At 41.3% G+C, this 12,084-nt stretch overlaps 1 protein-coding gene across 6 annotated transcripts in view; it reads left to right on the top strand.

The window, feature by feature from the left end:
- Positions 1-12,084, top strand: part of ITSN1 (intersectin 1) — a 252,754-nt gene that overhangs the window by 155,473 nt on the left and 85,197 nt on the right. For all 6 annotated transcript variants that reach the window (XM_070365814.1, XM_070365651.1, XM_070365712.1 and 3 more), the window contains 2 exons: positions 9,422-9,669; positions 11,704-11,863. In XM_070365814.1, coding sequence (XP_070221915.1) covers positions 9,422-9,669; positions 11,704-11,863 — 408 coding nt within the window. The remainder of the gene's footprint in view (positions 1-9,421; positions 9,670-11,703; positions 11,864-12,084) is intronic.

Raw genomic sequence — 12,084 nt, 5'->3', positions numbered from 1 at the left:
TATGTATAATATCTGTATTTAGAGTATGTGATATTTCATGGATCAAAATATTTAGAAGGAGCAATGTGTTTGTTTCTCAGAGAAGCTGATGCCCTTTCCTCTTATTTTCTGATAGCTTTTTCTCTAGTTCTTTTGGTCTGGGAATAAGGAGGTTACATCTAAAGGTCCAGAATCTTTCAAAATCAACATTTCCTTCACAGTAATGGAACCTGAACTTTGGATGCCCAGGCACCAGCCTCAGTTATTCTTCACAGAACACCCTCCACACGAATGGTGACCCGAGGCAGGCAGTGTTTTCTCAGCTTCTTCCCCATCTTCTCTGTCCTGATGACCTCAGGCTGCCTTTTAAAGCAGATGAACTGTAATTTATCTAAATACCAATCAATAGCAGGAATCTAAACAGTATGAAGGTACAATGCTGTAGCAGATAGGACCTTATTACAAGGTTGATTTTTTTTTACACTGCTTTCAAAAGAAAAAAAAAAAAAAGCCTAACATTTTTGAAACTGGATTTTGTTGCAGCACAAAGTGCAGAAAAAGTAATACTCTCTTTTTGAGATAAGGAAGTGTTAACCAAGTGTTATGATAAGGAAATGTTACAGATGATCTATATTTTAATGAGTAAATATTGCTATTTTTGAAGGAAACATAGTCTTGTTACAGTGATATTGAGTCCTTTTTCCTTAAATTAACTAGTTAAGCCCCAGCCCCTCTGAAAGAATAAACTGTAGATATACTGTAAGAATGAAACATCTCATTAAACATATGTTTTGCCTTGCTTTCAAACCTGTGCTTTCCTGGTGGAGGTTAAAGGGGAATGGGTGAGTGCCTTCTCACTGTCAGGAAGTCTGTATCTTATTAAATGTTTTGTTCTTTTAAATGACTTTAATTCTGTGTAAGTACACATATCTTTGGGTGTTGTCTTGGCAGTAAAAAGATGTTTTGAGTTTGTGTAGTAGGCTGTGCTTGAAGTAGGAAAAGAAGAAAAGAAAAGTGTAAAAGTTTGCGTGCCAGATTTCTGCTTGCTTTAGCTTCCATGTAAGGACTAACTTGAAGGCTCCGTATTGGCAAATTATCAGGTCAAGTCTCTCAGAACATGGGCGAAAATAAGTAGGTTAATAAGTAGGTTAAACTTAAAAGATAAAATTCTTTTTTAAAAGTTATTAAAAAAAAAACTTTCTGGGTTAAAACTGGAGGCCATCAGTGACCAATATGGAAAGATTTGACAATATTACAAAATTAAATCCTGTAGATTGCGAAATATATGAGAGATAAAGGGTTGCCATCCATGATACATAAAGACTGAAAAGTTAATATGAAAGAAACCTACAGCTTTAAGGAAATACATGCACATTTTTAAAATATACAAAAAAATGTTTCTTTGGTGATCAGGAAAATGGAAATGTTAAAGATGAGATAACATTTTTCGTCTCTCAGCTGAGCAAGTTTACGAGTTTGATAACATCCAGCTTTGTCAACAGTATAGAAAAGTGAGTATAATACACATCGTGAGCATTGTCATATGAATTGGCTAAGGCAGCTGAAAGGCAATTTGGCAACGCTTATTCAGTCTTAAATTTCTCATTCCCCTTGACCCAGGAACTCTGTTATTCTCCCTTCTATAGGCTGTTTTTGGCAAGTGCACAGATAAATGTGTCCCGGGATATTCACTGCAGCACTGCTGGTAAAAGCTAAAAAGGAACAGCCCTGTATCCCTCAGAAGGGAGATGGTTTAAATAAATTACAATACAGCTAAACAATAAAGATGTTTTCGAAAATTACACAGATCTACATGTATTGGGTTGGTCCCGAAGTTCGTTTGTGTTTTTCTGTACAATTTGGCCAACCTGATACGAATAAACTCTCCAGTAAAAAAGCAGAAACAATATATAGAGTATAATTGTATTTGGGTAAATAAAAAACCAGGTGTGTGTGTGTATGTAAACGTTTATATGTATATATAGTTTACAGTTTCGCAGTGTAGGCATCAAACTGTTAATAGTGGTTACTACTTGGCAGTAGTGGGGGGGGGGTTTAATTTTGTGTACTTCTATACCACTGGCATGCAAGAGACTCCGGTTCAATCCCTGTGTCAGGAAGATCCCTGGAGAAGGAAATGGCAACCCATCCAGTATTCTTGCCTGGGAAATCCCATGGACTGGGATCCCTGATGGGCTATTGTCCATGGGGTTGCAATGAGTTGGACACAACTTAACGACTAAGCCACCATCACCATATTCATATTTACAACTTTATCAACATTTATCATTTTTAATAAAGCACTAAAGGTAAATCCGACTTTGACAAATATAACAGAGTGCCTACCCAGGCCCGGGTTACTGTTTACTTTATCTCCGACATCCCAAATGTGTGATGAAGAGACTTTGTTGTGAGGCATCCTGTAGCCTCTTGTTGAAGGGACTGGAGTGGTACCTTCATTTTATATCACAGAACGCAACAAGACACCCCAAGTGGCATTCAGCTGTGTTATCTTTGTGAGGCTAACAATTGGACACTCAAAGTGGAAATTGACTTGTAAGAGTAACAGTTTTTTTATTTCATGAACTTTGTAGTTAAGAAACACAGTTGTGAAAAATACATAGTAGAACATCCTTAGCAATCTCTCTTGGTTGAGTAATCAGGAGTTCACTTATTTTTGTAGGCATAGTCATCATCAAATTCTCATATTTCTCAAACTTTGAAAAATAGCTAACTATACATGTTGAGATTTTAGAGGTCTAGCAACTTGTATCCTGTTTTAATGCAGGCAGTCTTGCAAGAGGCTTTAAAAAATATTTTGCTTTTTAAAATCTTGATTATCAGCTCAGATTTCTCCAAAAGTATTTTTTCATGATTAACAAAAATTAGGTGGTATTTCATATATAATCCTCTTCTAACTGTTGTTGATAATACAAAGAAATATAAGGTAACATCTACCATTCAGATGTTTCAAATCTTTTTAGAAAAATAGGGAGAAGCACATGAAAAAGCCAGTGTGTGATGAAGTTCCCAGTGAATGCTCACTACTGCTGCTAGGAATATAAAAGAAAAAAGGAATCAGAGTGAATGGATGTGCTCTGGGAAGACTTCTGAGTGGAGGCATCTTAGTTGAGTTGACCTTAACAGCTCAGGCTTAGATACTCTGAAAATCTATGGCCTGTCTTCTGATCTGGAGGTCCCATTACCTGGAGGGTGAAAAAGCCCAATTTGATATCCACAATGTATTGAAATAATAGCATGAGAGATTAGAACAATGCTGCTCACTGCCATTTTGTTTATCTTAAGAACACAGGCTGATCATCTAACTCAGCTGGCTTTAAATGGTGCAAGGCTGAATGCATCAGTCCTGCTCAGGGATCTTAAAGTGAAAGTGAAAGTGAAGTTGCTCAGTTGTGTCTGACTCTTTGCAACCCCACGGACTGTAGCCCACCAGGCTCCACAGTCCATGGGATTCTCCAGGCAAGAATACTGGAGTGGGTTGCCATTTCCTTTTCCAGGGGATCTTCCCAACCCAGGGATCGAACCCGGGTCTCCTGTATTGCAGACAGATGCTTTACCATCTGGGCCACACACACAAAAAAAACCAATCCAGGACTCTCTCCCAGAGACTCTGGGAACTTTTAATCCATATTTAGAATTCAAAAAGAAGGCTGAGTACTGAAGAATTGATGCTTTCAAATTGTGGTGCTGGAGAAGACTCTTGAGAGTCCCTTAAACAGTAAGGGGATCAAACCAGTCTGTCCTAAAGAGATCAAACCTGAATACTCATTGGAAGGGCTGATGCTAAAGCTGAAGCTCCAATATGTTGGCCACCTGATATGAAGAGCCAACTCATTGGAAAAGATCCTGATGCTGGGAAAGACTGAAGGCAGGAGGACAACAGAGGATGAGATGGTTGGATGGCATCACCGACTTGACGGACATGAGTTTGAGCAAACTCCAGGAGTTGGTGATGGAAAGGGAAGCCTGGTGTGCTGCAGTCCATGGAGTCGTAGAGAGTTGGACACGGCTGAGTGACTGAACAATAAGAATTCAAAATCTTCTCTGGTGGTTCTGTCAGGGAGTTTTGGGTACCACTGATCTTGCCTTATCTCTTTTCTGTCAGAACTAATCCCAAGTCATTCTGAAAAATATCATTTTCTTAGAACCATCCAAAAAAAAAAGAGACTTCTTTAGGGTTCTTAGCCATCAACCAGCCCATTCATTCAAAAAATTATTTATCTTTTAATTTAGTGTTACTCTTATAACAATTTAAACTCATTTTTTCTCTTCTTTTGATGGAGAATTTTTTTTTTTAATGTAGTCAATACTGTTTCTTTCCTGCCTTTCTTAGATTTCTGTAACCTTAACATCTGAGCCGTTGCTGTTTTGAGGGACCAGTATACACTGATTCCAAGAGTGAGCCTAATCCAGTCCATGCCTGTTTTGTAATAAAGTTTTACTGGCACACATTCAGGCATGTTCATTTCCATATTGCCTACAGCTGCCTTTGTGCTACAATTGCAGGTTTGAGTCCTTGTGAAAGTTAAGGGGACTTCCCTGGTGATCCAGTGGCTAAGACTCCAAGTTCTCGGTGCAGGGGGCCCGGGTTCAACCCCTGGTTCCATGACTAGATTCCACATGCTGCAGCTAAGAGTTCACGTGCCTCAGCTGGAGATCCTGCATGCCACAACTCAGACCAGACACAGTCAAATAAATATTTAAAAAAAATTTTTTTGGCTGACCTCTAGATTAGCACTTTAGAAAACAGGTGGTTTTTTTTTTGTTGTTGTTGTTTTAATGTTTTAAAATTTTATTTATTTTTTAGGGGAGAATAATTATTTACAATGCTGTGCTGGTTCCTGCCATACATCAACATGAATCAGCCATAGGTGTACACACGTCTTCTCCCTCTTAAACCTCCCTCCCACCTCCCACCCTTCCCTCCCCCTGGGTTGTCACAGAGCACCTGGTTGGGCTCCCTGCATCAGACAGCGAATGCCCACTGGCTAACTGATTTACACATCAGATAATGTATATGTTTCCACGCCACTGTCTCAATTCGGCCCACCTTCTCCTTCCCCCACTGTGTTCACAAGTCCGTTCTCTAGGGCTGCGTCTCTAGAAAACAGCTTTAGTATCCTCATCCAGGAGTTTAGGGGTAACCCTTTTATTTCCAAACTGGCAAACGCATGAAGCATGTGCTTATCTCCATACTCCCCAGCATATCCCTTGCAGCAGCAGCAGCAGGTCTAAGTCTGTACACAGTTTACACGTGTTTACTGTCCACAGCCTTTGTTCTGCTTGTTAGGAGAGAGAGAACCTCTGCTACCCTTCTTTGTGACAAGGTCAGAGGCGTTGGAAATCTTAGTGTCACCTAACAGAGATGGCGGTCATGGTGCCATAGACACTGAGAAAGGAGATCTGATATTATTGGGTATCGGGGTTCGGTCGTTGAACCTGATGATGCTGCCTTCATCATACTGCCGCCTCAGTGCTCTCTGGTATGCAGTGCCTAATTATTAACAGTCCATAAACGAGGTCCCTAACATATTCCCAGTCCTTTAAGCAACATTTGGGGTTTGTGCTTCCTACTTTGACATTTCACTAGAACGACCGCAGATGCTTTGAGGTGTTACAGTGGGCTGGCTAAGCGAAATTGTATTAAGACCAATGTTATTAGCACAAAAATCCCCTCACTTGTAAGTGATCGACGTAAGCCACAGATAGATGAATCTACCCCATGCACGTATATGTTCACGTTATAGCCAACCATAGACGTATACAAAGAAGTCTATGTGTTTGACTGTGCTTATTCTATCCTAATTATAGAAAACATTTTTTCACAATTGGTTGGCATTTTGAGTAAAGCTTTTCAACTCCAGGAGGAAATGTTTCTCATTTTCATACAAGACCCTTTAGACTTTTTCTAAGTGGTTAATTTAATTTAATGTTAAATGTGAGTTTTTATTTTATCCTCTGAACCTTAAAATTTAATTGGTCATTCAAATTAGTGGATTTCTATAAGAATAAATTAAATTCATTGAGACTGTTGTTTGTTCAATTAGCAAACAGTTTCCTAGGTTAAAAGTGATGGATTTCCTTGGTGACAAGTGACAAGCTGGTTTCATTATTGCCTTGAAGGGTAGCAGAAGCTCTTGTCTGCAAGGATAAGGGGCTGGCATGGCACCCTCTCCTCTTCCTGAGTACACACAGGCACGTCTCAATGGTGGTGCTCATTTTCTGTCATCTTTGGGGCAGGGCTGGGTGTAATTAACTAGGATGTGAGCTCGACCTGCCCGTAAGGTGGAACATTCCCTCAGGGCTTCAGATCCAATTCCAGGTGTCAGCCAAAAATCTGGTTAACCAAGTAAGACCCGTGTCTCAAGGAAATGACAGCGGGTCATTGGACATCATTAAGTAAAGCAGCTGGTACTCAAGGAGGTCTAACTAGGACAGACCAGTAAGGGGTTTCAGATAGGCTGGGATCTGGGATCACATTCCAGCCCCTACAGGAAGCCAGGAAGGCCAGCCCAGAGGGCCTGGGGTACCAGACAGGTTTCTAGAGCAGGGACCTCCCCATAGAGAACCCAAATCTCTGGTTACCTAAAGTGACCAGGGTCAGACAGAGCCCAGGCTTTTGCAGGACAAAAGAGAACTACGGTAGAGTCAGAGCTGGACAACAGGAGAGATGGCTTTAGAAAGTCTGTCAGACTGCCCTGGCGGTCCAGTGGTTACAACTTCACCTTCCAGTGTAGGGGGTGTGGGTCTGAGCACAGGGTCTCAGGGAGCAACAATCCCGCATTCCTTGTGGCCAAAACACCAAAATAAAAAACAGAAGCAATATTGTAAGAAGTTCAGTAAAGACTTTAAAAATAGTTTGTATCAAGAAAGATCTTTAAAAAAGAAGAGACTCTGTCATCAAGCACATCTCAGATGCCAGTCAGTGTTCTGGATACTTCTTACAACTGTTATAAAACAGGTACTGTTATTGTCCTCCATTTTATAGATAAGGAAACCGAGGCACCAAGAAATTAAACTTGCCCAAAGTCAGCCAGCTAATAAATTGTAGAAGTGGTACTAAAACTGAAGCAGGGGCTGCAGGAGGAGAAGAGGGCAGCAGAAGATGAGCTGGTTGGATAGCATCACTGACTTGATGGACGTGAGTCTGGGCAAACTCTGGGAGATAGTGAAGGACAGAGAAGCCTGGCGTGCTGCAGTCCGTAGGGTTGCCAAGAGTCAAGAGATGACTGAGCAACTGCACAACAACAGGGGGCTTCTCTGGTGGCTCCGTGGTGAAGAGTCTGCCCGCCAATGCAGGAGACACAGGTTCGATCCCTGTTCCAGGAGGATGCCACAGGGCAACTAAGCCTGTGCACCACAGTGAAAAGCCTGTGTGCCGCCACAAAGAGTAGCCTCACGGGCTGCACCTAGAGAAGGCCTCAGCAACAAGGCCCCAGCCGAAACACCAAAACTGAGGCAGTCTGATGGCAGAGCCCTACCCTTGATCATGAGACTTTGCGGTCTTGAGGCAAAGTGCTTGTGTGTCTGCATCCAGCTCCTCACTCACTGCTGACCATCCTCCCCTCGGTCCTGGGACACACGGAAAGGGCAGGAGCTTGTCTGTTGAAGCTGAGAAGTTGGGGAGGCCCTGGCAAAGCCTGGCCTACAAACAGCTATGTTTCCAGCACAAAGCAGCTAGCAAGTTACAATGCGTCGTAGTGTCACTGGTAAATATCAACCAACGAGGAAGGGCATCTAGCCACTTTAGCTTAGCAGAAAATAAGATCCAAGTGGGGAAAATGTCACTCTGAATCCTCATCTCATGAAACACGTGGGGCTGCCCAGAAGAGGAAGAAAGAAGACAATGTGGGGGTGTTCGTACTGGAACTCTAAAGCCAAAAATAGAACTTTTGGAAGCAGTGTTGTGCTTTATCTCTGGGTAACTCTCTTTTGGAGACTTCTCAGCTTTAAAAGTTGCTTTTACCTATGACAGTAAGGCTTCCCTAAGGTAGAGCAGCAAGGAAGCTCTCCTATGGATTATTTTATAACCAACATGTAGAAATAATTCAGTAAGCCCTGAATTCTACTTTCCCCGTGCCTATCCCAGGGTCTTTTTTTTTTTTTTTTTTAATTCAAATAAGCTAATAAACATCATGCCATATTACTCTACACAGAATACAAATAAATATGTGGTTCCATATTTATTTTGTGTTTTTTTAATAATTTATTTTTAATTGAAGGATAATTGCTTTACAATATTGCTTTGGTTTCTGCCAAACATCAACATGAATTAGCCATAGGTATACAAATGTCCCTTCCCTCTGTTTTGTTTTACTGAATATTTGAATGGGTTAGAAAACTGGATTTTTTTACCACTCTTTCCCAAAGTCATTGTTGAAACCCTAGCACTCATTTCTGTGATTTCAAAAGAGCAATATTCAGGTCCAATGAAGTGTTCAGTGCCTTATTTCCTGAGACAGTATTTTACGGGATAAAATAAGATAAGATCTCTGACAGAACTTTATTTGACTTATTGTAATGAAAATAATTTTCTACTAGGGAATGTAATTATCTTCAAATTGATTTCCTGTTGCTCAAAAATAGTGAGGATAACTTGGAAGGATAAGTATTAGAGTCATTCTGGTGATTCTGACTAATCCTTTTGAGTCAGAATTAAGATAAAATGGAAACATTAAAAGCCCAATTGTAATAAATCTCCTCTGAAATTTTTAAACAGCAGAATCCTGTATTCTCCTGTGCACATTTGTGAATGTTACAGTAAAATTTATGCAAAAGAAAGTAATAGGACTTTAATAAAATTAATCATTGCTCTAAATAATCATTTCCTTAATTTTCTCTTCATGTATCTGTGGAGCTTTCAAAAGACTACACACGGCCAGTTTTATTGCCTGTAGAAACATCTAAGACTATGTTTTCTGTCCCTTTTGTCTGTGTGCGGAATAAGGACTGCTTAGTTATTAGAGACTTCTAGAGGGCTACATTTATATTGATTGCACCCTTTGCTTTCCATTTTAAATAATAAACCTAAGTCAAATTACTTTTTAATAATTACTTGAGTTCCTGAGTGATGAAGTCTGTCACATCACTTTATAATTCAGAGTAGCTCAAAATATTTTAATTATGGGACTTCTTAAGACTCCAGGCACTTTTTCCTAGCTGCTATTATCAGGAGAAAAAGAAAAAGATAAACAGGCACAAAAGAGTAAGAACTTGAATTATAGCACCTACTGTTTCTTTAGAGGTAATGTTTAGAGACCATTTTTCCAGACTCTCAGACTAAGAAAAAGGCAGAGAAAGGTCTGTGCTGTGTGTTAGTCTGACCAGGTCAGAAATGGGGGCTTTGTTCTGTTAAGAGTGTTCGGTGTCTGTAGGGGTTGATTTAGTTCCACTTAAATTAAACTTTATGACTTTCCTGCAGGTGGACGAAAGCCAAACTGGAGAACCGGGATGGCTTGGAGGAGAATTAAAAGGAAAGACGGGATGGTTCCCTGCAAACTACGCAGAGAAAATCCCAGAAAACGAGGTTCCCGCCCCAGTCAAACCAGTGACTGAGGCGGCCTCCACCCCTACACCCAAAGTGGCTGTGCGTGAGACCCCCGCCCCTTCATCCGCAACCCCTGCAGAGCCCTCCGAGACCCCCAACAACTGGGCCGACTTCAGCTCCACGTACGTGTTGGATGCCATTTCTGATGATTTTTGAAATCCCACATTAGTGATCTTTTAAGTGCTGTTTCAGTCCTTGGGTTGTACCTCTTGAGTACTGTTCATGGCCTCTTTCTCTGACTGGTCTTTTGGCAATTTGTGGATTGTATTCTCTGAGCTGGATTTAATTATATCATGGCTTAATAGTGATTTTTCCCTAGGATAAAGTAAAGCCTCTTACCCTTGTTTCATTCACTCATTTGTCTGTATCTTTCATTATTGTGGAAGAAATGGAGAAACACAATTTCCTAATAATCTGCTTGATACCCATGTCAGCAAATATTTAGAGTCATTTCCTGCATGGAAATAGCACTGTTTTGGTGGTGTTTTTTTTTGCTGGACAGAAACAGAAATTGAATTTTGTCATGTGGTTTTGAGTAAGATAGAAGGCTGTTTCCTCTGAGGCTTTCCTCTTTGATCAGTCCTGAATAAGCAGACAGCAGGGCAAAGAGATGTGTGCCTTTGGCAGCTACTGGTGCCATGCCCTTGGTCATCAGGAAATGGCATTAAAAACAGTGTGTAAGCAGAGGTTTCAAAGGACAGATGGAGGGCTGCCACGCTCCCACTTATAGGATTGATCCAGCTGTGCCGTTGGTCTAAAAATAGTTTATACTGCCCTTCAAGTAAAAGTGATGTAAGAAATGTTTTAAATTTGTTTTAAAGTCTAATCATCTTTCAGAAAAAACAAATAGAAAGTAAGGAGTCGGGGCATAATGCTGGAGAAAGTGTATCAAATACAGCAAAGAAGGTGTGTAATGACCAAGAGCAGGAGAAAGTAGAGGGAAGGATATAATGAATAGCAATAGTTTTCATACTTGTATTTTCACGTAAAAGATTGAAAGTGCTCAAGAAGCTCCTCCCTGTCTCATCTCTGCTAAAAAGTAGTGTTCCATTAGCGTGACTGAAACCACATTGAAATTCTCCTCTCCTGATCTTTTTTTAAAATTGAAATATAGTTGATTTATATTGTTATGTTAGTTTCAGGTATACAGCAAAGTGATTCACATACGTATATGTATGTATATATGTATATTTTCAGATTCTTTTCCGTTACATGTCATTACAAGATGTTGAATATAGTTCCCTGTGCTCTACAGTAATCATGTCACTTATCTATTTTATGTATAGCAACTAGTTTATATTCCCTTAAAACGCTCTGACTTTTTAAATTAAAGCTGACAGTGAAATAGAAGACAAACACTCTTTTCAGGATTTCGTTTTGCTGTGGGTCTAGGCAGCATGCCTCTCTTGCTCAATAAATGTGTGATCTGCGGCTCTCTGGCTATCCTCCTGGGCATCTTATTTCTGGACCCAGAATCAGGATGTGCCTGCCGTCTATCAAAGGAAATACTTTGATTTGCAAATTTGTTTATCTCTCATAAAGATTCTCAAAAGTCCATTGCATTTCAATCGGCAACTCGCACAGATGTGTTTATTTACAATTATAAAATCACAAAATTAAAACTGTTCCTGAGCTGCGCCCAACAGGTTGCTCTAAGGATACCACCTATAGGGTTACCATGGTGTCCAGGCTCGTGGCCCAGTGCCTGCTGTGTGGTGCTGGGACAGAGAGATGGTATTATGAAGGACCAGCTGCCAGCCTGGCAGGACTTCCTATGTGACATGAAACTTCTTTTTTGCTGATTTAGCATTGTTGTTGCAAATGAATATAATGGTCACATGAGGGTGTTTCTCTGGTGCCTTCAGGTTACAGAGTATTTCCCTACGTAGGATTTCATGTCACCCTGACAGCTAACCAGAGTAACGCAGTACTGTTCCCATTTGATCAACAAGGAAATCAGGATTCAGAGAAACTACTGTCATTTGTCTGAGACCCATCGCTAGTGTGTGACGCTCTGACCCAAGCCCAAGTCCAGTGCTCTTACCCCCTCCTTGCTCTTGAACTAGCCCCACGCACGTCGCGGTGTGTCTGCTGTGGGAGGAGCATTGACACGTTTGGAAGTCCTTGCCGCTCACGCCGTTGCACTTCCCCTCCAGGTGGCCCACCAGCACGAATGAGAAACCAGAAACCGACAGCTGGGACGCGTGGGCAACCCAGCCCTCCCTCACCGTGCCAAGCGCCGGGCAGCTGAGGCAGAGGTCGGCCTTCACTCCAGCCACGGCCACGGGCTCATCTCCGTCTCCTGTTCTAGGCCAGGTAACAGCATTGCTGGGAGCGGGAGGCCCCCACATGCTGTGTGAGGAGGAAAGATTCAGCCAGTGCTTGTCGTCATTGTCATTGGGAGTAAGCCTTGGGAATTCCCTGGCTGTCCAGTGGTTGGGACGCTTCGTTTTCACTCCAGAGGGCTTGCATTCGATGCCCAGTCAGGGAACGAAAATCCCACAAGCCATGTAGTGTGGCCAAAAAAAAATGTAAGC

The sequence above is a fragment of the Bos mutus genome, chromosome 1 (genome assembly GCF_027580195.1).
Source record: "Bos mutus isolate GX-2022 chromosome 1, NWIPB_WYAK_1.1, whole genome shotgun sequence".
Lineage (NCBI taxonomy): Eukaryota > Metazoa > Chordata > Mammalia > Artiodactyla > Bovidae > Bos > Bos mutus.
Note: the sequence above shows the minus strand (reverse complement) of the source record. Positions and strands in the feature narration are given on the sequence as shown.